Genomic DNA, 24,838 nt, shown 5'->3' on the forward strand with positions numbered 1-24,838 from the left:
CCCCCACTCCCAGAGTATGAGATGTTTTTGATGGAGGAAAGCTTAGACTGCTCTAGACATACAGTCTAAAAAGGCCTGGCCTTGGAGGGGGGGCCCTCAGCAATTATCGGAGGGCTGTGGCCACTTGGTTTCTGCTGGGCTCAGACCTATCAAGGGGGTGGGGGGTGAGAATTATGGGGTGTGGCTTCCAGCCCACAAAAACAGCTTCCAGAACTATTGGAAAGCCTGATTCTTCTGGGCCCCATTGCCAAAAGATGGGCGGGGGTCTTTCCAGGTCTGTGAGGTGCCCCTGTAGAGTCCGGTTTAGAGGCTCACGTTATAAGCCCCTCCCCGAGCCCTTCCACCCCCTCAGGCAGGGCATGGAATCTTTGCACCACAAGGCCAGGACTCAGAGGAACAAAAAGGCAAGATACTTATTCATTTATTCTTTTCTTTAGCAGATATTTATTGAGCAACTGCAGTATTGTGGGAGCTGGAACGAGACCCTTGCTCACCCGGATCTCAGTCTAGAGCTAGACCAATAAATGGGCAATGACAATACCATGCGGCACATGCTGTGGGAACCCAGAGCAAGTTCCAAGCCCAGGGGGCTTCCTGGAGGAGGTGTTAAGTCAAGTCTCACAGGAGGAAGAGGAGGAGGTGTTCTTTAGAGAACTGCTGGTGTGGAAAGACCCCCCCCCCCCCCGCATTGGGAAGGTGTCTGCGAGGAGTGGGCATAGGAAAAGCGTTCTCCTGAGCAAGGCATTCAGGCTGGGTGCCCTGTGGTTCTGGCCGCCTCTGCTGTCCTGCCACTTCTAACCAGCGCACGAAGACTTCTGGACTGTGATGATCTGTGTCTAGCTCACTCAAGAGCCTGGTAGGTCGCAGAGTCCCAGCTCTGGGTCTGCTTTCTTACATTTCCTCTTAGGCCTGCAGATCGTGTGTGCTCAGTGATGCAGCTCCCATAGCCTCCCCCTTTCACATCCTTCCCCTGAGGCTGAGCCGTGTGCTCCCCTCCTTTGTGCTCCTCCAGCACTTTTGTGTGTAAGTCAGAACTGCTGTTTGTACAGCACTTTCAGTTGGCAAAGCACTTGGACATATATTCATGGATTTGATGCTCACAAAAGTGTAAAATATGTCCTAATTCTCACCGTCAGTCATCACCTGCCAAGAGGCAGCATAGCATGGTGGTTTAAGCCTGTGGGCTCCACAGCTGGAATGCTTGGGTTGGAGTCTAGCTCGACCACTGTAGTGGCTGTGTGACCTTGAACAAATTGCTTCAACTCTCTGTGCTACAATTTCCCCATTTGTTAAGATGGGAGCAGCACACCTAACAAGAGCACCGAGAGGCTACATGTGGAGTAAAATGAACACTCCTATGACGCGGTCCCCTCGATGATAAAGGGAGCTGTTCGCATCTCTTTTATGGATAAGGATCCACAAGGTCAAGGTCAACATCACCTAGTGTCCTGTGGTTTTATGTCTAAGTCTTTGGACTTCAAGTCTTGTGTTTTGGGATTATCTTCCCAAACCCCCACACCTCAATCTCCCCTGTCACCCTGTCTCCTGATTTATCTGTTTATGTCTCTGTCTGTCCTTCTGGATAGGGACTCTGCTAGGGCAGGAGGCTGTTATTAGCCTTGTGTGTTCTCCCCAGCGCCTGGAATAATGCCTGGCCCCCGGGGAACACTCAGACTCCGTGCTCAGTCCTTCCAGATGCATTATCTCCTCTGAGCCTCCAGACCGCTTCAGGAGCTAGCTAAGAATTCTACAACTGCACGGAGGTCTAATAAAATGCATAGATCGGTTCTGATGTGGGGAGATACCCGTGAACTCATTGTTCCCAGCAAAGCTGACAAACATCCCCATTGTCCCTAGCATTTTCCCAGGCCTCCTTGAAATCCTTCTCTCACTCCAATTCTAGATTTATTTCTAGCTTTCAGGGGGAGGAAACTGAGGTACGGAGAGGTGAAGCTTCCCAGAGACACCTGACCTGCTCAACTGGCCACACTAGGATTTGAACCGAGGTGACCTGCCCCCAGCCTGCCTCCCAGCCACTGTGCCAGGCTGCCCAGGTGGTCGTGGGTAGAGGGGAGTGCTTGTAGCTGTTTGTAAAGAGGCCCGCCTGGCAAAATCCTCCCTCCTCTGGGTCCCCCTCGCTTGGGTCCAAGAAGACGCTTCTGAAGAGACAGCGGGTGTGCCTGTCTGGGCGACGGAGGCGTGAGGAGCAGGCTGGCACCCCAAACGGATGTCTGGGTACCAAGGGCAGACAACAGAGAGTGCAAGCGGACCAGAGAAAGGTGCCCTATGGCCAGGAGCCCAGTGATACAATGAGGCTGCGGTCCCGTGGTGGGTGTTGGGCTGGGCGGGCGTGTGTGTGACTCTGTGACTGTGACCGTGCGACTGCGGGGCCACCCACCGCAGCTCTTTTGGCACTGGGGGTGGAAAGCGTTAACCCTGTCAATGCCGGTGGGTGTCCCTCTCCCACCACCCCCCACCCCAGGCCTCAAAACCTGGGGGCTGAGGGAGGTAGTAAACACCAGGGGGACTGTGGGATGGTGATGGCGGCCCTGCAAGGATGCTGCAGGGCAGTGGGGGTCTGTGTGACTTTGCAGTTCAACACACTGGCGGTGCCTGTGGTGTGCCAGGCAACCGGCGAGGAGGCGGAGACACCGACCCAGCTTTCTGCTGAATGGTACTGGCCGCGGGGTCTGTGTGATCACCTTGTGGCTGGCTCCCAGCTCTGTGCTGTCTGCCTTTTCTGGCCCCAGGTCCTCCCAAGAACCTCATCCCATCGGAGGCTAGAGGGAAGAGTGAGGAAAGGAAGTGACTTGCCCAAGGTGACCCAGCTGCTCAGTGCCAGGGCGTGATGGGAACCAGGCTGCAGAGCCTGAATCCTTCACCGCTCCTCCTGGGTCAGGGTGCAAGTGCTGCCCTGGGGGCTGCGGGTTTGGACTCCCATCGGTGGTCCCGGAGACAACTCCCCAACCACGTGGGCTAGAAATCAGGCCACGGTCACTGTGCTAAGGGGCGGGGCGCTCGGTAGCCCTTAGTTCTCCCTTCCCACGGGCCAGATCCTGGACAGAGGGGCTGTGGGGCTCTTAGAGACCCCTGAACGCCCCGCCCCCCACCCCAAGCCCTCCCAGAGCTCCCCCCCCCTTCCCGGTGCTGACTCTGGGCCAGAAGAGGAAAGGCAGTCTCCACCCACCTCTAGCGCTCTCCCTTCTCCTTTATAAAGGCCGGAACAGCTGAAAGGGTGGCAACTTCTCCTCCTGCCGCCGGGAGCAGCCCGCCTGTCTCCCCGCGCGCCCGCAGCCTCCCCCGCTGCCTCCCTGAGGGCTCCCCTCTGGCCGCCCGCGCCCATCTTTCATTCCCGAGATAGAGATATTTTGCGCACACACACAAACACACACGCGCAAAAAAGGGGGAAAAAAAAGGCCCACCCTCCAGCCTCGTTGCAAAGAGAAGCCGGAGCAGCCGCAGCTCACAGCCCGCAGAGGACGCCCAGAGCGGCGAGCGCGCGGACAGACGGACCGACGGACCCGAGCCGCGTCCACCTGTCTGCCGCGCCCGGCACTGCGCGCAGCGGGCACGCCGCGAGAGCGGAGCAGCCGTGCCCGCCGCGCGGGCCCCGCGCCAAGGCGCACACGCTCCGGCCCCCCCCACCCTTCGGCCCGGGCGGGAGTTTGCACCTCTCCCTGCCCGGGTACTCGGGCCGCCGCTGCAAAGCCAACTTCGGAAAAAGTTTTTTGGGGGAGACTTTGGCCGTGAGGTGCCCAGCTCTGCACTTTTCGACTTCGGGGGCCTTTCCAGAAAATGTTGCAAAAAAGCTAAGCCGGCGGGCAGAGGAAAACGCCTATAGTCGGCGAGTGAAGACGAGCCATCGACTGCCGTGTTCTTTTTCCTCTTGGAGGTTGGAGTCCCCTGGGCGCCCCCACACGGCTAGACGCCTCGGCTGGTTCGCGACGCAGACCCTTGGCCGTGGATGCTCACTCGGGCTCGGGATCCGCCCAGGTAGCGGCCTCGGACCCTGGTCCCGCGCCCAGGCCCTCCCCAGCCCCTCAACGACGGAGCCGGGGCCGGGGGCGGCGGCGCCCAGGGGCCATGCGGGTGAGCCGCGGCGGCGGCTGCAGCGGCCTGAGCGCCTGATCGCCGCAGACCCGAGCCGAGCCCACCTCCCTCCCCAGCCCCCGCCCCCAACCCTGGCCGCGGGGGCGGCGCGCTCGGTCCACGCGTCCGGGGCCCCGCGGGGCCGGGCCCGGAGTCGGCATGAATCGCTGCTGGGCGCTCTTCCTGTCTCTCTGCTGCTACCTGCGTCTGGTCAGCGCCGAGGTGAGTTGCGACGGCTGCCAGGGCTGGTTCGCTTCATTCATTACCCCCACCCTCGCCCCTTAGTCGTCCCCTCCCCTCCCCTCCCTGCAGTGAACTTTGGACCTTTGCAGCCCACGGGCCTAGCGCCGGGCGCGAGGTGACCTCGAGGGCTGGGACGCGAGGTCCGGGAGGTGCCAGGCTCTAAGGGGAGGGGGCAGGGGCAGCTTTCTTTCCCAGGGTGCGATCCCAGATCCCCGGCCCTTTCAGCGTCGGGGGAGGGTGTGTGTGTGGCCCTGTCACCCACCCCTCAGGAACCCGAAGGGAGAGAGGGTGGGGGTGGCGCCGGGGATGCAGAAGGCGGCGCGTTCTCCCAAGCCCACTTTGGTTACAGCTTCATTCTGTCCAGGAGCCGGCTTGCACGGGAGGTGCGAGCTCGCGCACCCGTGGCAGCTACGCCAGCCTTCCGCGGGGATTTGCCTCCCCTCCCAGGCTCTGGCTCCCGGTCGGCATGGGCGCCCTCGGGCCAGCGCAGGGCATGTTCAGCCCTAGAGCGCAGTCCCGCAGCAGCTTGTGTCTTGGGTGCAGGAGTTGCCCAGAGAGAGGTCTTGGGCACTCGGGAACTGGGGAGGAGTAGAGGCTTTTAAAGAATCCAGCCCTCGGGGCGGTGTGTGCCCCAGGCCCTGCCATACCTGCGCCCGCGCCCTGCGAGAGGGAGCGCCTCTCTCCCCCGCTTGCGGGGTGCGGAGTGCGCCAGGAAAAGCGTAGCTGCAAGGCAGGTGGGGTGTAAAAGCGTCTGCGGGAGCGATCAGGTCGTATCAGTACCCCCACCCCTCCCAGCCTCACGTAGCAGTGAGTTGGCAAGTCCACCCGGAATCCAGGTGGGAAAGGGGGCGGGGCAGGGAGGAAGCGCGAGGTTGGGAGGAGGAGAGGCAGCGGGGAGCGCGGCGAGCCTGGGTCCCGTCCCGCCTCCGCTCCGCGGCGGCCGGGAGCCCGCACCTCGCCGACTCCCGAGGAGGGCCGGCCCCTCCTGGCGTCCAGCGAGGCGCAGGAAGGCGGCGGGGGCGGCGGCGAAGGGGTTAAGGTGAAGGGCTCCGAGGCCGCAGCCAGACCTTGGGCCGCCGCCAGCGCAGGTTGTTTTGACCACGGCGGAGCCGTCGCCGTCTCCTTTTGTTCTCGGGGCTCCTCGAGGGCCGCCGGCCGCCCGCCCTGGGGCCCCGCCCTTCCGCGGCCACCCCCCCGCGGTCCGCACCCGGGAGGGAGGCCGCAGGGCTCGGCCCAGCAGCCTGCAGGCCCCTCCCGACGCCCCCTCCTCTCCTCTCTGCAGCCCCCCGGGCCGCGGCCAGCTGTTGGGGAGGGGGGCGCCGGCCGGACCCAGCTGCCGCCTCGCCTTGCCGCGGGGCCTGGGGGCTGGGGCCGGTGCCAGGGCGTCCTGGGAACGGCGGCGCCCCCGCCGCTGCTCTCCGCAGCCCCCCCCGCCCGGCCCCCGGACTCGCTCACTCACCCCACGCACGCACACTCTTGGCCGGAGGCGATGCTGCGCTCCGGCGGGCGGGCGCGCAGAGCGACGGGCACGCACTACCGCGGCCGGGTCGCGCGCCCGCCGCCGCCACGCCCGTGCACACGCGGGACACACGCGCGCGCACCGCACACACACGTACGCCTGGCCCACGAACACGCGACCTGAACACACGTGCGCGCACACCCACGCACGCACCCGGGCACGCACGGCTCCTATACACCCGGCACCAGGAGCCCACCCCCGCGCAACAGGTGGGCTCACCGTGGGCCCTGGAACCTCGTCGTCTCTGCGGGGACCACATCTCCTTGCTGGGCCCTAGGAGGGAGGGGAAACAGGGACCCTCCCATCAGGTCCTGGCTCCGCAGCACCCACTGTTTTTTGCTGGCTCAGGTCAGCTTGCCGCCGCTCCAGCATTACCCCTCCGTGACTGCTTTTTTCCAACTACCCGGGAGGCGGAAAGTAGTGATGCGACCGGGGGCGCTGTGATGTCCAGAGCAGTCTCCCTTCCTATAGGCCCTTCTTTGAGTCTCCAAGACTGGAGGACCCTCTCTGCTGGAGGGGCTCCCCCTGGCTGTTCTGTCTCCTTTGCTGATCCCAGCCAGCCAGCTCGGAAGAGGCTTGTGACAGCTGGATGAGTCTTTTTCCCAGGCCTGCCCTCCTCATTTCCAGCTTCCTCCAGCACCTCCTCCTCCTTCCCCCAACTCCATGGATATATTTGGGGAAACGCTGTGACACCGAAGCTGGTGCCTTGCTCCCCACTGTAATCACAGTGGCCTGGAGCACAAGGCCTGGAACACAAGGCCCTCCGGAAGCCACAATTTCCGAAAGAAGCACTTTCGAGCTAAGCCTTGGCGGGGCTCTGGGGGAGGAGACATAAAGGGGAAACCCATCAACATGGGGGCCAGTCGGGGAGGGGAGACCACAGGAGAGCTTGCCGTGGAGATGGCCTGGTCCCTGGCCCGAACCTCAGGTAGAGGCCAGAGCAGGTGCACAGGAGGGGTGGGAGCTCTGATGGGAGGCCTGGCAGAGGGTCCGCAGAGGCCTAGGAGGTCCTATCTCCATCAGCTGAGCTGGATTTGGGGGAGGGTAACTCCCACTGTCATATGATACCTCCGCCTCAGCACCCTTCTGCCGGGAGGGAGTGGCTTGCTAATGGCCTTAAAGTGGTGGGGGACCAACTTGCTGGGTTCTCTCTCCCAGCCCTAGAAATGTCTGCAAATTTAGGACTGAACAGAATTTCGAGGCTCTGGGGCAAGACCTAAACTGGGTGCCTATACGTGTGTGTGTGTGTGTGTGTGTGTGTGTGTGTGTGTGTGTGTGTGAGTGAGAGGAGGAGGGGTTGATTCAGCGATAGTGGTAAAGAGGTGTTTGCCATGGGCGTCCTGGGTCCCTTTCAGTCTCCTCCTCCTCCCATGCCTCACCTAGGACAGCTGTTCCATTTTCTGGTTTATTTATTGTCCGTTTTCCCTCACTAGTCTATATTCCTCCAGAGAGTTTATCTTGGTCACCACGTCTCCCATTCTTGGAACAGTGCCTGGTCCAAGGTGGATAATCTGTAAATATTTGGGGAAAGGATAGTCGATGTGGGGAGGGGTGCGGAGGGGGGCGGTTGGTGTCGAGGAAGGACCAGACCAGATGTCTGTCTAGCGCTTGCTAAGTGCTTTATAAACATGGCCTAACTTAGTCCTCAGTCACCCGCAGGGCAACGCAGCCTGCTCTGCCCTCAGGCAGACTTTAGCATTTGAGCCCTTCCCCCCATCTTGAGAGACAAGCTTGTCTTTCTGTTCCATGTCTTGGGGCTTGGACTGTCAAGATCAGACAGGACAGAGGAAGAAACAGAAGGGAAATCGGACTGCACAGATTCTGTGTGTCTTGCGCTGGGTCTCAGTTTCTCCCACTCCCCAAAATGTGAAGGTTGGATTGGCTCAGAGTTCCCCAGGTGCAGCGGAATTCCCTGGCCTCTCGAAAATGCAGATTCCTGCTCCGCCCTGCCCCTGTGCTGGGAGCTGGGCCAGCCTGGGATGGAGGGTAGGACCCCCGGTGGGGGGGTTGGGGCAGTGACTGAGATGGGCTACCCCAGTGGTAACTGCCACACTGGCCCCTTTTCCAGCCCTGAGAGTTTTTCTGCTCCAGGGAGAGGTGGACAGCCCAGTGTGGGGCTGGGCTAACATTCAGGAGGGGCGGGAGGGTCCCAGGAGCAACAGGGAAGGGAAATACTAGGTGGGAAAGTCTGGTTCTGAATGGCTTCTGTGGTCTGCCCAGAGAAGGCTTCTTCAAAGGGCTTGGCTTTGGCATTGAATCTAAATCAGGCCCTAGACTGTCAGGCAGGCGGGCGCTTGGAGGCCTTGCCGGCTTCTCTCTCCGCCAGCCACAGCCAACGCCCCTGGCTGCTTGGGCTGAGCCTGTCATCTCCCTTGGAGGAGCAGGGGCTGGGGAGTGCGTATCTGTGTGTGCAGCTGGGGCCCTGGGGGAGGGTGGGGTCCACGCCCCTTTGATCTGCCAGCCTAGTTGGGAGCAGGTAATTCACCTGGCCTCACGCTAGTAGCTCATGCCCTTCCTACCTTCTGCAGCTGGTGTCGGGGGTGGGGCAGCCTGGGGAGGAGGCTGTTTGCCTTGGCTCCCACCACTGGCTGTGCCCCAGCTGCCTTCTCACCATGCCCTTGCCCTGTCAGGAAACCCAGGCCTGAGATCTGGGGCAGCCACATCTGGATGCCATGCTCTTTGCCCTGCCCACCTAAGGAGGGTTCTAGAACGTGTGCCCAGGAAACCCGGGCCCGGGCTGCTCACCCTCCCACACCAAGAAGAGCCTCTGACCCCCAGCAGGTGCCCAGGCGAGTCTCCCCCAGGGCGCTGCATCCTGGAGCCGAACACAGGCTGAATTTCCCCCATCCCTCACCCGCCCCCAGCCCCGGAAGGGACCTACCAGCCCACGCGGCCCTGGGCAGTGCCAGTGGGGGCTTGGGTGCCATTTCCTGGGGCCCAGCACAGGGTGGGGGGGAGAGGGGGCTAATGCAAAGCCACAAGCTCTCCAGGGCAGGCGGCTCTCCACCCACCAACTGTCTTCCTCAAAAATGCCCTGCCTTGCTGGCCCTGGGTGTGTGTGCTGAGTGCTGCTGTCCTCGAGGAAGGAACCGCTGCAGGACTGAATCGGCCAGTGACAGCTCATTAAGCACCAGTTACTTGCCGGCTGCTCTGTTACGTGCCATTATACCTCCCAGGTCAGGTGTTCTTCGCCCCATTTATTTATTTATTTATTTATTTATTTTTAGATTTTATTTATTTATTTGACAGACAGAGATCACAAGTAGGCAGAGAGGCAGGGAGAGAGAGAGAGAGAGGGGAAAGTAGGCTCCCTGTTGAGCAGAGAGCCGGATGTGGGGCTCAATCCCAGGACTCTGGGATCATGACCTGAGCCGAATGCAGAGGCTTTAACCCACTGAGCCACCCAGGCGCCCCTCTTCGCTCCATTTAAAAGATGAAGAAGCTAAGGTTGTTCAAAGGCTTAATCCAAGAGGCCAGGTTTCCTTGGCAACTGAAGTCCCTGCTTTTCTGTGTGCTGGAGTTTTTCAACATCTGCCCTTTGGACATCTTGGGAAGCTAATTCTTTATGGTGGAAGACTGTCCTGTGCCCATTAGGACCACTGGCCGCCACCTACTAGATGGTTGTGACCACCCCAGCTATGCTCTGGTTGTGACCTCCTCAGCTATGGCCCGTGTCCCCTGCGGAATGTCTAGCCCCTGCTCTGGGACACCTGATACCAGAAAGCTCCATGGTGGGCTGGAGGAGGGAGGGGCACGACTCTGCTCCTTGTGGTATAGACCTGGAACCCTTTCCTCCCTTCTCTAAGCCTCTAGCTTCCTCATCTGGAAGATGGGGACAAAAATATAGAGCCAGCTGCTTAGGACTGGGAGTACAGCATTTAGCTCAGTGCCTGGCTCATAGTCTACACTTAATAAAAGTTAGCTGTGGTCTTATTATCGAATCCAGGTGGCTCTTAGTGAGTCTGGGCAGCCAGGGGCCAAGTTACTAGAAACACGTGCAGGGAAGGCCTCTCTGCTTAGAAGAGGAGGCAGTTTGTTCAGAGGGTGGAGGGGGAAGAACCCAGGAGGTCTTCCTGGTGGAGGAGGTAGGAGGATCACATAGGAGAGAACCCCAGGGAGAAGTGCAGAGTCCTTCATGCATTTTATGAGTACGTCTTGAGCACCGACTGTGTACTTCTCCCACTTTCCCAGGCTGTCCCGGGCTCTTCGCCACTCAGCTTGGGAGGGTAACATCATCTCTTGGATCGCAGGCTGGGTCTGGGGCATCTGCTCATCCTGTCTGGGGTCTGCCTCCTCTGCCCCAGCTGGCAGCTGCAGCGAGCTCTCCAATGGGCAAGGAGGTCTTGGCATGAGTGCCCTACGCCATTTGGTACTGGGCCTCTGGGCCCTCTCCTGGGGGTGAATTGGATCATTAACGCACAGATAGCCTGGGGGCCAGGGCTGGGCACCCTCACCCTTGGCTTTCCTCTGCTGCCTCTCCTGCCACCACAGGCAGAATTAGAATGGAATCAAATGTCTGTGATCCCCGATGCACAGATGAGGGCCAGGACCAAAGAGGGGCAGTGAGCCCCCCGAGGTTGAGGGGTGGTTAGTAAGTACAAGGGTAGAATTAAGCTCCCTGGACTACTAGTTCTGGGCTTGGCAAAACCCTCAGGGGAAGTAGTCTGCCTTGGTCTTAACTGGGGACCAGCCGCCTGCTTTCCCGTCTGTGGGTAGGGCCCTGTGCCCACATTTGGGGACACCAGAGGCATGGGGTTTCGAGGAAAGCGAGGGGCAGCTGAGCTGGTGTCCCTCCCCTCTCACGCCCGCAGCCCCAGCTTCAAAGACTTGGACGCTGAAGGGAAGACCCCAGCTGCTGGGGGTGGGGTGGGCGCTTGCTGCTTACTTACAAGCTTACTGCTCGGGCCCCAGGCTTTCCTGCCTTGAACCTCCCAGCAGGTCTAGACACCAGGCAGGATCATAAGCTCTGTGTTCAAATGAAAAAACAAACAAACAAATAAAACTGAGCTCAGGGCTTTCAAGGAATTTGTTTTAAAAGTGGACATATCCACACTCCACCCCAGCTCTAAGGCCGACCTAGATGGCCAGGGCTGATTGGATGGGGTAGAACCCCTGGAGGAGATGTTCCCAGATGCCATGATAACCATTGAGGAAACAGACCTTTGGGGGAGCCAGAAACCGATCCATCTCCAAACTTCAGCTTTTGGGGAGAACCCCGTGGGGCTGGCTCTGGGATAGATGACCTCCTTGCCCACCACCCCTTCCATCAGGCAGGGACTCAGCCCCTGCAAAGCCAGTCAGAACTCCGGCCCTTAGAGTGTTCCATGAACTCACTAGAACTGGAGCTCCCACCTCCTCAACCAGAGAAACTGAAGCACAGAGTTGTTTAAGTAAGTCAAGTCTGCCGGCGCCCCCTCCAGGGCTCCCTCCCCAGGACCGCGCCATCCTGCATCTGTGTGTGCACATGTGTGTGTGTGTTTGCACGGCTGTGAGTTCAGACATGAAGCAGGGTCTCACTCGTTTCCTTTGCCCCGAGGTGCTGGGTGCCCAGATTGGGCCCTCCTGAAGACCTCTGACATCAGCCCCTTAGGTCTCCCTGGACCATGAGGGATGTGGCCGTGACCTTCCTATCAGGCCGCTCTCATGTCATTGTGAGGCCTGCGGTTTCCCTGGAGGAAGCACGGCTCCGAGTGGGGCCTGTTAAAGCACTTATTAAGTTTCAAGTGTTTTTGGTAACAGGCCAGAGGGACTCTAAAAATAGGGTTTGGTTGGGCATGGGGCATGGGTAAGCTTTCAGGTTTCGTGTCTGTATCCGAGGATTCCCTTCTCTCCTCTTTTGAGCAAGAGACTAAATAAATCTGTCAGTACCTGGGGCCCCCTGAGCCTGTCCTGCTCCACAAGCACTTAGGAACCCCCTCATGTACCCAGGAGGCTGGGGGCACAGGTTCTGCCATCGGAAAGCCTTGGCTTTGAATGTAGCTTCTGCTGATAATTGGCTGGAGGACTCTGTTTTCTCATCTGTAAAATGGGGACAATTAGATCTCCTGTGACAGATGCTGGCTGTCTTTGGCTGTCAGGTAGGGAGGAAAAGCAGAAAGATGGTTGGAGTCTCCAGGAGCCTGTGATGCGACGTGGGAGACGGGGGTCCACCAGCTGATCTCATTCAGAGCAAGCCGCAGCTTCATTTGGGACAGGAGATGGGCCTCTGATTTGGGTCTTAGAGGCTTGAGCAGGTTCGGGGCCCCCAGAACTTTGTGCTTCTGGTTGCCATGGAATCTGCCCCCCGCCCGGCTGTCCATTTGCCCATGGCCGAGAAGCCCTGTGGGGCTTTTCCGTGGGATGGTGCGTGTGTGCGGCAGGGAAGAAGACCATGGCTGGAAAGGACTCGACTTCTGCTCACTTAATCTCACGGCATCTGCCTGGCAGGGGGACCCCATTCCCGAGGAGCTCTACGAGATGCTGAGTGACCACTCGATCCGCTCCTTTGATGACCTCCAGCGCCTGCTGCACGGAGCCTCCGTAGGTAAATTGAACCCTCATTCAGGGCTCTGGGCCACCACTAAGTCCTTGGGGGGCTGGGCCGGGCCGGGCAAGGGGTAGCCTCACTTTCTTGACTTTCAGAGAACTAGAGGCCTGTGGCAGCCCCGGAAGGGCTCGGCCATACCTGCCCAGGGCGGGGCTGAGTAGATGGACGGGTTGGTACCTGGGACGTGGGGTGTGGCAGAAGTACCCACACGTGGCTCTGGCTTGGTGCATGGGGTGGGGTGCTGGGAGGAGGGGGGGCAGGGAGAAGGTGCCCAGGGCATATGCTGAAAGTGTATCCAGGTGTGGACTCAGCCAGGGAGGGTGGTGGCGAGGGAGCCATATCCTGGCCCCTCTGGCCAAGCGCCCAGTCTGTAAGGTCTCCCGGGGACACCTGGCCCAGACCAGCGTGCAGCCATGCCCTAGCCTAAGGGTGCATTCAGCGAATGGGCACGTGCTTGGTGGCACACACGTGGCAGGGCTGGCGGGCTGGGTCGGGAATGTATTTATAAACGCTGTCTTCAGAGCAAATTCCATTCTATTCTAACCTCTGGCCTGTTCCCTGGAGCCCTGGTCAGCAGCGCCCCCCCCCCGCACCCCCAACTCCCCTTCCTTCTAGGGTTTTGTCTCTTTGTCACTTTGTAATCCTTGCCCAGACTCCTATCTACGGGGGACAGCATTTCCTGTCTTTGTTTCCTCTCCCCGTTGGGCCCCTGGCTCCCTCTCAAAAGCATTCCCGGGCCCTTTCAAACCCGCCTGTGCCGGGGGCTGGCGAGGCAGTCGGGAGGGGGCCCCAGCTGGGCCCCCCCATTGTTCACTAGGCCCCCCACCCTACGTCTCCCCCCCCCCCCCCCCCATGCCCGACTGGCCAGCCCTGGCCAACACAATGGGGCAACTTCCAAATTTAGCCTTTCTGCAGTTTCTTTCCAAGGCCCTTGGCCCCCACCCTCGGACAGCCCCTACACACCCCGGCTGGGGGTCGGGATTGGAGACAGAGGGTTTCAATAGCGGGCCTGTTTGGAGGCAACCATGTGGCTATTTTTTCCTAATCAACTTAACCTTTCCACAAAGCACATCTCTTCCCCCATCTCCTCTCCACCAGAGACATTCCAGAGATGACAGCGAGAAAGGAGGGGAGCGAGAGGGACAGACAGACACACTGACGCGGGAGCAGTAGGCTGGATGGAAAGGCACCCGTTGTAGGGACCATCCTCCTCCAAACAGGACCCCTGGGAGCCCACACAGAAGAGAAGGAGCTTTGTCCTTGGCAGGGCCAGCGGGAAGGGGAGACAGCAAGAGCAGCGAGAGGGCTGCGTGGAGGGGACAGGAGTTTGTCCCCAATATCCCTCGGTCTATTTGCTCCCTCTTCAGCCATCAGAGAGCTGGAAGGGTCTCTCCAGGATTCAGTGTCAAGCTCAAAGTCTTCCGATCTGGCCCTCACCTCCCACAGTGGTGTCCGCTGCCTCTAGAGAGAGGGATGGCTCCAAGGAGCACCAAGGATGACACCAAGATGAGGGCCTCCCAGGCTGGAGAAGGGAGCTGTAGTCTGTGACCTGAGGGTGCAACGGACAGTTTAGGGCAGGTACCGGGTCAAAGGTTAGAGGGGAGAGGCAAACACAGTGACACTCCGGGAGCTGGAGCAAGACCCAGGCCTGGAAGGGCTCGGGGTACGGGCGCCCTCATCCCAGCAGGCTGGCTCCCCACCCCTCTCTGCTTTCAGCCCCCACCCCCATTCCTGTCCCTCCTCCCTCTCTCCAGCTCAGCTGGGCCATTGTCCGGGGCTCCAGAGGGGCTGTGTCCAGGGCATGCTGGTCCCCCCGGGGATTTTGGGAATTTCTCCATTCAGCACTTCCTATGGGAACGCTGGGCGGAGGGGCACTGGAAACTGGCCTTCCGAGCTCTGGGTCTTTGCCCTGCCCTGGAGGCTAAGGAGGGTTCGCTTACAGTAGCAAAAGGGAAGGGTTATTTTTAACTCCTTTGACATGGGTTCTGTCCAAAAATGTGGCTGAAGAGCCCAGAGTGGGGCTGAGGGCCGCCCTGGGATGCAGTCCAGGCCCCGCTACCCCCTGAGCCCCAATACCACCCTGGGGTTGCCTGGAGGGCCCCTTGTCAGAGCGAGGACCTTCCATTTTACAGGGACCTGCAAGGAGAATCTGTTCTTTGGAGTGGGGCGCCAGTGAGGGAGGAGAGGCCGCTTCCTGCCTGCCCCAGACCCTCCATGGGAGCCTCCACCCCACAATTGGAGCACCCAGGGGCTATCAGAGAGCATCTAACTGTGCCTTCTCTTGCAGATGAAGACGGGGCCGAGCTGGACCTGAATTTGACCCAATCCCATTCTGGCGGCGAGCTGGAGGAGAGCCTATCCCGAGGGAGAAGGAGCCTAGGTGAGGCTGCAGATGAGAATGAGGACGGCTCCAGGGCGGGAGCCAGACTAGGAGACCTGGGGTGGCCACCCGCCCCTGGCTCCAGGCCGTCCCATTCGTCCCACACTGAGGACTGAGTCGAACTCAGAGAGTAGAACTGTCCTTCAAAACACTATATTGAGGAGTTGAGTCATCACGCCCCATTCCCCAACACAGTTTCCTAAATATAGTGCTTTTAAACCCATTTGTGCATTACTCCAACCCTAGAGATAGAGATCGTTGGCCCCATTTTATACAGTTGGAAAGTGGGGCCCAGAGAGGGTGAAGCCCTCATGGCCCAAGTCACACAGCTAGCAGGGACAGGGCTGGGATCCCAGAAGCTCTCTCACTTAAACCCAGTGCCATCCTGGTGGGGTGTGTGTCTCTTCCGTGGCTTAGGGCTGCAGCCTGGGACGGCAGGCAAAGCTTGGCACCTGCTCGGGTCCCATGGAGGCCTCCCAGGGAAGGCCAGAGCCTGCTCTAAGTCCCTTCTCCTCTCTGCCCACTTCTAGGCCCCCCAAACACTGTAGACAGTGGCTAGGGGGACCTCTATGAATTTGGGCAGCTAGTCGAACCTCAATGTCTCTCTATGAGGACGACGGCAGAGCCCCAGTATGGACAGCAGGCTTGCTGTGGGACACTCCCATTACTCAGATCTGTAAGTGCAGGGTATAGGCGCTGTTAGCCCCCAGGCCATTGATGAGGAAACAGTCTTTGAAAGAAGCAAGGATGTAAGAGTAGGTAACATTGTAAACCAGCAACATTTAAGAGTGTTTACAAAATAATAAGCCAGTAGGAGCCAGGGGTCAGGGGAGCCCAGAAGTGTGTGAAATCGCAAATGAACCTGAGGGCAGGTGGAAGGAAACTGACATTTACGACAGACCAGCCTTCTCAATGATCTCACTGGATCCTTACAGCGGTTCTTGGGTGTAGGTCTCATGGGGAAACTGAGGCTCAGGGCACATCGGCAACCTGTCGGGGTCCCACAGCTTATAACAGCCAGGACGCGCAGACGCCCCCCCCCCCCCCCCCCCGTTTCCCCCCTACCCCGGCGGTGTAAGGAAGCGGGACTTGGCCGGCCATTTGTCGGGGAGAGCAGTGCCCGAGCTGCCCTGCTGGGCCTGGCCTGGAGGGGGCCTCTGGGCCGGCCCACCCTCCTGACGGAGGTCCCCTCTCCCTTCAGGTTCCCCGACAGTCGCCGAGCCGGCCATGATCGCCGAGTGCAAGACGCGCACGGAGGTGTTCGAGATCTCGCGGCGCCTCATAGACCGCACGAACGCTAACTTCCTGGTGTGGCCGCCGTGCGTGGAGGTGCAGCGCTGCTCCGGCTGCTGCAACAACCGCAACGTGCAGTGCCGCCCCACCCAGGTGCAGCTGCGGCCCGTCCAGGTGCGCAGGCGCGCCGCCGCCCCGGCTGTGGGCTGTGGGCGGGGCTCCCCGCGGGCCCCGCCCCGGTCCCCGCCCCCCTCCCCTCCCGGACTCGCTGGCCCTGCTTCCGCAGGGGTGGAGAGGCGTTCCTGGCAGGCTACTGGGCTCTGTCCATTTAGGGCTCTCTGGGCAGGTGCGAGGAGGCCACCTGTGAGTCCTCAAGACCACCCAGGCCGCTATACCCAAAAGCCGCATACAGACCCCCAGGCAGGGCTGGGTGTGGAACGTTAAGTGAAGGGCGCTGCCTCCTCTTTTACAGGGATCAAACCCCAAAATGCCCCTTGAAGACACCTTTCTATAAGCATTTACTGGATACTCAGAATGTTCTGGGCTGCTCGGTTTTCCTCCAAACTGGTTTGAGTTCCTTGCTCTGTCTTTAACAAGGAGGGTACAGAGTCCCTCCAGGCAACAGACACAGCAAATGCTGGGGCAGCCCCTAGCAAAGGGTCAGAATGCGGAATCCTGCCTCCTTTCTGGAGAGATCAGGTATGCAGTCTGACTCAAGGCAAATTCTAGAATAGAGGCTGCTCTGGGGAGCTCCAGGTCTCATGCTGGGCAGGGCCGGGCCAGAGAAGACTCAGCTGTCTTCTGATTCATGTGGAAAGGTTTTTGTGCCCCTTGGGTCAGCCTTGCCTACACAGCAACTCAGGAGGGGCAGAGCTGCTGGGCACACCTAGGGATCAGCACTGGCTGGTGAGCCCTGCTCTTGCCACCTGCTCCACCTGCTTCATCTCGCTCCCCTCCCTGAGGTCAGCTGTGGCCTTTCCCCATGCCCACCATCCATCCCAGGCCTGGGCCTGTGTCCGAGATCACAAGTGTCACCGGCTACCACACCACCCACTGTCAGGGTATCTCCTGTCCGCAGTGTTTCCAGCTCCATGGACGGACACCTGACAGCTGACCTCCCCCTTCCCGCCTCCCTCCTGGATAAAGCCACCCCCTACTTCCTTCCAGACAACCATCTCCCGCCTCTGCCATAGTCCCTGACCTTGGCTGGCGCTCCGGGAATGAGGACACCACAGGCCCTAGACTCAACCCGGAAATGCCTTTCTCCCTCTCCGGGAGCTCCAAGGGGGATGGGGCCAAGCTGGAGGCCAGGTCGGGAGGGCTTGTTTTGATGGAAAAGCTACGAGAAGGGCAGAGGGCAAGGTCCTGCTATTGTTTGGGCCAGTGCCTCTCTACTCCGGGCTTTCGAGGAAAGATCCCTGTGGGGGGACAATGGCATGAGGGAGGAGCAGGCAGGCAGGCTCCCTCAGCCCCTGCCTGTGTGGTCTTACAGAGGCACTTGGATGGTTCTGTCCTCCAGGTGAGAAAAATCGAGATTGTACGGAAGAAGCCAACCTTTAAGAAGGCCACGGTGACCCTGGAGGACCACCTGGCATGCAAGTGTGAGACAGTGGTGGCTACTCGACCCGTGACCAGAAGCCCGGGGAGTACCCAAGAGCAGCGAGGTAACCGCTGGTCCAAGGTCTGCCTCTGAATTGCTCAGCCGGGCAGCTCCCTTCTCTTGTGGCAGCTGCCAGGGGCAGAGGTGATGGTGGTGGTGGTAGAAATTGAATCAGGCATGCCCCTGGTTAAATTCATTTGAAGCTTTCTATCTCACTGAGAACAATCCAGATTCCTCCCCTGCCTGTAAGGCTTTACACAAAGATGTTAGCCCCTGATTGGCCTACCAGCCTTGCTGCCCACCCATTCCCCTGACCTGCCTGACCTCCTCGAGTGGTCAGATACATTTCTGCCACAGGGCCTTTGCACATGTCACCTTCCATCTGAAATTCATTTCTCTCAACTCTTCACAAGCCTACTCACGTTCATTTGGGTCTCAACTCGGAAGTCACCTCCTTCTTGAGGTCTGCCCTGACTACCTTGTCCAGAGTGGCTCCCATCCCCGTCTCGCTACCATAGCCCCCTACTTTGTTGAATGAGTACATGAAATTATGGGGCAAGAGAAGACTCCACGGACATCATCTTCAGATATTTGACAACCTGTCCTGGGGGTGAGAAATCAAACTCATTTCCTACGGTTTTCAGAGGGGATTAGGACCAGTGGGGAAAAGCCACTGGAGAGAGATTCACTCCGTGTACCAAAAGCTGTTGATCAGTCAGGGGGCCAAGATAGAATTGTATGCCTTGTGCAGTAGTGAGTTTCCTGTCATTGAAGATGTGTAGGTAGAGACTGGGCAACTGTGCAGCAGTGATGTGAGTTCAAGCACTAGATGGCTAATTGGAAGTGGAGTTCTGTTCTACTCTTTACACTTCATGAATTCACAATTTCAGGGGCATAGTTTGACTCAAGTTGAAAGGGACCCAAAAAATGATCTGATCCAATTGCCTGGCTCACATTTTACAGAGGAGGTGCCTGAGGCTCAGAGAGGCTAGGGTCTTGCCCAAGGTCACACAGCCAGTCCCAGGCAGGGGTGCAGCGGGAGTCTAGGGATCCTAAAGTTCTATTCTTGGCCCTTCCCTCACCCTGACAGCAGTCACCATTTCTTACCTGCCTTGTGATTTTCTTTTTTTTTTTTTTTTTTTAAAGAATTTAATTTTGTTAGAGCTAAAATGGTCCACAGAAATGACCCTACAAGTCAGTTGTTTAGTGTTCTTGATGGGGCTCCTAGAGCCCAGAGAGGTTAAGGGACTTAATGAAGGTTGCATAGTGGTGAAGTCTAGCCCAGAGCCCAGATCTTGTACCGTCTAGTTCTGCATTCTTTAGGCTGTCCTGCTGCCTTTTCTCCCTCGAATGTTTGCAGTAAGGATCAAGAATTATTATTATTATTATTTTAAGATTTTATTTTTAAGTAATCTCCATATCCAAGAAGGGGCTTGAACTCACAACCCTGAGATCAAGAGTCTCATGTCCTGTTGACTGAGCCAGCCAGGAACCCCAAGGATCAAGACTTATCAAATTAATATGCTTAGATGAGCATTAAAAAAATCGCCTATTGATTTTCAGTAACTTTCTATCGGTAGAGGAAAGAACACCTTAGAAGCTTCCTAAAGGCAGGCCTGCCTCTTAGCCTCTTTGTCCTGATCCGAGAGCCGAGCTGAGGCCCGGATGCCCTGGAAGGGTTGATAATTTGACAGCTTCAAACTGACCGGTTGTAAATTATTAATACTGTTAACACAGAACACATGGGGTAGTGAATAGCATGGAATAATAAGAATGAACATGGAATCACTTAGTCAGAAAAGATCATATTCTCCTCTGTGTTTAGGATGGTGTTCTTTCGTGTGCCCGGGCTTCATGTGATTTTTCAAGCCAGATTTTGGAAGGCACGTTCAGCTGATCGATATGTAGATTACATAAAGTCTTGCCATGTCAGTTTCGGCAGTTCGGCCCCAGCCTGGCTATGGCTTGGTGCTGTTGCCCGTGTGATGCCAGTGTCAGACCTCCTGGGCTCCAGATTTGGCTCTGTCACTCATGAGCTGCATGATGACCTTGAGCCTGGTCAGGACTTGCCCAGCTCTGGGTCCTGCTGATGACTCCCATCTCTGGAGCCCAAACTCCAGGCCCTTTAATGGCCCTTGTAGGTGTCTCTCCTCCAAGGGAGATCTGAGACCTGTCTGCATCCTTATACTGCCTGATGGCAGAGATGGGCTGCCTCATGGGAGCTTGTGTCTGGGAGATGGGAAGCCGGCTTTGGCCCCGCAGAGCTGGGGGTGCTGGGAAAGGCTCCCAGGAAGAGATGGGCCTTGAGCTTGGCAGAGAAAGCTTTTGCAGCAGGGTGTTGACATGGGGGTTTGGGAGGAAGAGACGTAAGTGCTAACCTTGCCCGAGGCTCATGAGTGCTGTGATTTACAGGCCGGTGGTTGAAAGTACGGACTCCAGAGGCCGACTCCTAAGTTCAAATACCAGTGCCTCTGCCTCAGTTTCCCTATCTGTTAAATGTAGATAATTGTACCTGCTATGAGGATAAATGAGTTTAGAACATTGCCAGGTGCACGGGAAGGGCCACCCAAGGTTTTCTGGCTATTTCCGCATGTTAACACCTAACCCGAGGACCAGAGCTGCTGCCCGCTCAGTTTTAAAGATACAGAAATCGAGGCACAGGGAGTTTCTGTGACTTGTCCCAAAGCACGCCATTAATACCCGGGAGAGCTCAGATTCGAATGCAGGTGGTCTGGCCCACAGCCAGAGACCTGGCCCGCCCCCACTGAACCTCTTCTCGGAGTGGTGAGGGCCAGGTGAGGACAGGCACAGGGATGAGGTGGCCCAGCTCCACGGTGGGAGTGTGTGGTTCTGGCCCGATGCCCAGCGGCTCCCCCATCACAGGACTGGAAGGGGCTGGGCGGCTGGTGGGAAGAAACCTCAACAGGGGTCCAGAGAGGGAATGAGAAAGAAGTGAGTAAGAGCAGCCCCCCTTTGCTGATTACTCCTTAGTCTGATCTTAGTGGTGTAACACAACCACTATGTTATCATCTCTCCCTGATGCTGGATTGACTGGGCTCCGCCCGGCGGTTCTGCTAGTGTCTCCTGCAGTCCTAGTGGGGCAGCTGGGCCCGTGACCCTCTCTCTGTAGTCCACGGTGTCTCCTTCCCACATGCCTTCCCCAGCAGAGTAGCCAGACTTCTTAGGCAGTGGCGCAGGGTTACTCAAGGCAAAAAGGGTGGAGCTGCCAAGTCTTCTTAAAAAAAAAAAAAGATGTATTTATTTACTTTAGAGAGAGAGAGGGAGCATGTCATCAGGGAGAGGGGCAGAGGGAGAGATAGAGAGACTGTCAAGCAGACTCCTCACTGAGCACAGAGCCTGACGCAGGGCTCAATCTCAGGACCCCAAGATCGTGACCTGAGCTGAAATCTGAGCGTCAACCAACTGAGCCTCAACTCAACCATCCAGGCGCTCCGGGAGCTGCCAACGAACCTTCTTAAGGTTTTTGCCCAGAACCAGCACAGCACCACTCTGCCTGCTTCTACTGGTTAACAGATTCAAGTCCACGCCAGGCTCAAGGGGAATAGAAATTAGGAAGGTCAGTGGGATAAGGACAAAGAACTTGAAGCCATAGCAATCTACTCCCCTCTGTGTTTGCCAATAAACTGCCATTTATTCATTTTACCAGTCCTGTGAGGGGGTGGTCTTACTATCCCCATATCACAGGTGGGGAAACTGAGGCACAGAGTGGTTCAATAATTGGTAAGCGGTGGAGTTGGGATTTGAACCCAAGGAGGGCTGGCCTCAGGCTGCTGCCCCTTCTTTCAGCCCAGAAGATCTAGAGAGGTCTGTGGCAGGTGTCAGTTGAGAGCGATAGACCCTCTCCAGAAGCTGTCTGCCTGCTGACAAGACCTTTCTTTCTCTCAAGCAGCCAAGACACCCCAAACTCGGGTGACCATTCGGACAGTGCGAGTCCGCCGGCCCCCCAAGGGGAAGCACCGGAAGTTCAAGCACACGCATGACAAGAAGGCACTGAAGGAGACCCTCGGAGCCTAGGGGCATCTGCAGGAGAGTATGGGCAGGTGAGGCCTGGTGGGGAAACTGAGGCCCAGACCCCTGGCCTTTCTTCTCCTTGGCCTGAGGCTTGGGCTGTAGAAGGGGACAGGGAGAGGTATTTCCCCACACAAAATCCCGGCTCTCAGCCTGGATCCCCTCTGCCCAGTTTCAACTGAATTTTTCCATAGGAAGGTGGGTGAGGGGCTTTGGGGACCCCAGCCCAGATGTGTCCCAGCTGCCCTATGAGAATGGGAAGTCTAAGCCTCAACTCCCCCAGCCCTGAGTGTTGCTGGAAATCAGCTCCCCATCTCCGGCAAGAGAGGCCTGTGAGCGTGGGATGGAGCCCTTAGGCTGTCTCTGACCCCCCATGTCCCTCTGCTTGGCCCACAGGGTTATTTAATATGGTATTTGCTGTATCGCCCCCATGGGGTCCTTGGAGTGATAATATTGTTCCCCTCGTCCGTCTGTCTCGATGCCTGATTCGGACGGCCAATGGTGCTTCCCCCCCTTCCGCGCATCCGTCCATCCACCAGTGGGTCCACTCATTGGCCTCCAGCGCCTTGCCCAGCAGCTCGAGAAGGAAACGGAGGACCTGAGCTCCATGGCTGTCTTCCTCTGCCAATCCCAACGACCTGGGAGAGAAGCAGAAGAGAGACCAGTGGGCCCGCTGTTCCCCGGCTCCCTGCCTGGGTCACACCTGTGTGCTGTGGACTGGCCCGAAGCCCTGCACAAGGCCCTAAGGCCCTCTAGATGTGGGTGGCCTACCTGGTCCCAGGACCCCTGGCCAGCTCTGAAGGGAACCCCCCAGGCAGGCCAGGGTACCTGGTACTCCTGTGGCTGAGACCACGGGGGGGAGCACGAACTAGAGAAAAGCCCTCCCACGGCGCCCAGGCCCAGTCACTTCTCCCTGGTCGCCTCTGCTTACCGTGGCTTCCTTTTGTTTTCTATACCTGAGATCTTTGACGGTGTGGACTCCTCTGGGTGGGCGTGACCCGAGCACCAGGCAGCCAGGTGCCCCCTCAGATGGGTTAGAGACGAAGTTTGCTCTGGAGCTGACATGGATGGTGACCTGGGCATTCACTGCCTCCTTCCACTCCCCCCACCTTCACTTTCTCTGTTTTATCTCTACCTCCACCCTGTATCTTCCTCTTGTCCTGGCCATCAATCTGCTCCACCAAAGGTCTCTTGGACCCCATGCTTCTGCTCCATCAGGCAGAAGGCCAGGGGTCAGGGCAGCAGGGGGCCTGACTGTCATATCCCAGCCCAGCCAAGACTGCCATGTAGGTTCGTGCAGGGTGTGCACTGCACAAGGGCACTGCCTGCAGGGATCATTGTTCACACTGTAGAATGTGGACAGTTTTTGTATTTATTAGGACCGTCTTCTGGCAGAAAGAGATAAAAACGTCTGGAGAAAGGGATCCTTTTCCTAACTGACAAAGGCTCCACGTGAACTGGCTGTGCCCTGACCTGGCCAATGGCTCGGAGTGGCTGGACAAGAGCGAGCCCACATTGGGTGGGGAGGCAACACTGTTGTCCATCTGGTCTCCGTTTTCCTGAGTCCTTAGTTCAAGCAGTTCCCCTTCCAGGCAGGTGTGAAAAACCCAAGAGAAAGTCTCCAAGGGAAGGGGTAGCCCTTCTCTCCCCCTGCACACCCCCCCCATATTAGATTCTTTTGAGTTCCACTACTGGTGGCTCCTTCCAGGAAACCAGCTCATGGGCTGGGAGTTGGGGAGAAAAGGGAAAAGATCCCCAGGGCTCCCTGGAGTGGGGTCTGAACCACCTCCCTCCCCACCTTCGACTGCACTTTCCTCCCTACTCCCCCCCCCCAAACTCTGCTTCCTTCAGTTTGTAAAGTTGGTGATTATATTTTTTGGGGGCTTTCCTTTTATTTTTTAAATGTAAATTTATTTATATTCCGTATTTAAAGTTGTAAAAAAAAAAAATAACCACAAAAGAAAACCAAGTGAATCCACCGGAGTTCTGTCTGTTGGCGTCGTGTGTGACAATCACACTTCCCAAACTGGCAGGGTTTACTGACAGCCTGTCACGTGTTCCTCTGGCTCTGGGAAGCGCAAGCCCACGCTCGTGTGCACGCTCACACATGGGCATGTACACACGTGGGCCCGCTGTCCCGGGGGTGGGGAAGAGCCATACAGCCTGGCCTGTAGATTTTGGTCCTGCAGCAGCTCCTGATCCCCGACCACAGGTCTCAGCACTGTGCCTGTCGCTGGCAGTGAAAAGAGACGGTTTCCACCAGCACGAGGATCTCTGTAAGGGCACCAGATCCTTGGCCTCATAGGGTGGGGCTGGCTGTGGGGAAGGGGGTACCCCATGTGGGGAAAGCTGGAGGAGGTCCTGGAGGGGCTGTGAAATTCAGAAGGGACACAACTGAAAGGTGGATCTGGGGTCCGATCTTGGCTCAGCCCTTACCCTGCTGTGTGGCCTTGGGTGAGTCCCAGCCCCTCTCTGATCAGAGCTTCCTCTGAAACACTAGAAGATGACCAAGAGGCTTGTGGCCTTTAAGGTCCAGCTGTGAGATTCTGTACTTTCCCTTGCCTGCATAGATTTGGATCCTCTAAGTGTGTTTTGGGTCCTGAATCTGACTGGTCATAAGGACAGTCTAAAACTAAAACCATTTGCCCCTGGAAGTAGTGATCTCCCCATCACTGGAAGTATGTAAATGGAAGCTGGGTGACAACTTGGCTGAGCTTACACTGAATGACACCATGATTGGGTGATTGGTTAATTGATTGACTCATTCATTTTTTCCTTCACTCATTCGCTCACCTTCTTGAGCCCCTACCTTGTGTCTGTCCCTAGCAAGGGCTTTTATGGCAATCTAGTTTAAATTCTTCTGGGACTCCTAGTCCCACACTTGAGGAACTGGAGTCCATCTGTTGGTGGTGGTGATGGTGGTGGGAGGCACAGGTCAGAGGGGGTTAGCTGGAAATTTAGCCTGCCTGCCCAACTCTGTAGGATCCTCCCTTTCCCCCAAGCCCTCAAAGTTCTGGGTTCCCAGGGCACCAGAGAAAACTCTGGCTGGGAGGATGGGGGACAACTCCAGTAGGAGGTGGAAGGTGGGGGGCCACTGGAGGGCCCAACACGTGTGGTTTCTTGGAAGTGGCCAACTGCTATATTGTTCCAAGAATGACTGCAGGAACATCCCTGGAGACAGGCAGAACTGTCTGCTTCTCTCTCTTCCCTTATGCCATC

The 24,838-nt window shown here is 57.8% G+C and overlaps 1 protein-coding gene across 4 annotated transcripts; it reads left to right on the forward strand.

Moving 5' to 3' along the window:
* Positions 1-3,246: 3,246 nt before the first annotated feature.
* On the forward strand, positions 3,247-23,566 carry LOC111157534 (platelet derived growth factor subunit B). Of its 4 annotated transcripts, none has more exons than XR_002641306.1 (7): positions 3,247-4,311; positions 12,278-12,374; positions 14,665-14,757; positions 15,959-16,164; positions 17,510-17,654; positions 18,004-18,200; positions 21,501-21,540. XR_002641306.1 is itself a non-coding variant. In XM_022519028.1 (7 exons), the coding sequence occupies exons 1-6, from the start codon at positions 4,249-4,251 to the stop codon at positions 21,623-21,625; spliced, it is 729 nt and encodes a 242-aa protein (XP_022374736.1). In that variant the 5' UTR covers positions 3,251-4,248; the 3' UTR covers positions 21,626-21,651; positions 22,016-23,566. The 4 variants fall into 4 exon arrangements, 3 of the variants coding, with proteins under 3 accessions (XP_022374736.1, XP_022374734.1, XP_022374735.1); XM_022519028.1 differs by lacking the exon at positions 18,004-18,200 and adding an exon at positions 22,016-23,566 and having other exon boundaries at positions 3,251-4,311; positions 21,501-21,651; XM_022519026.1 differs by lacking the exon at positions 18,004-18,200 and adding an exon at positions 22,016-23,401 and having other exon boundaries at positions 3,251-4,311; positions 21,498-21,651.
* The last annotated feature ends 1,272 nt before the right edge of the window (positions 23,567-24,838 follow it).

This window comes from Enhydra lutris, unplaced genomic scaffold, assembly GCF_002288905.1.
Source record: "Enhydra lutris kenyoni isolate GAN:26980312 unplaced genomic scaffold, ASM228890v2 scaffoldscaffold55, whole genome shotgun sequence".
NCBI classification, from domain to species: domain Eukaryota; kingdom Metazoa; phylum Chordata; class Mammalia; order Carnivora; family Mustelidae; genus Enhydra; species Enhydra lutris.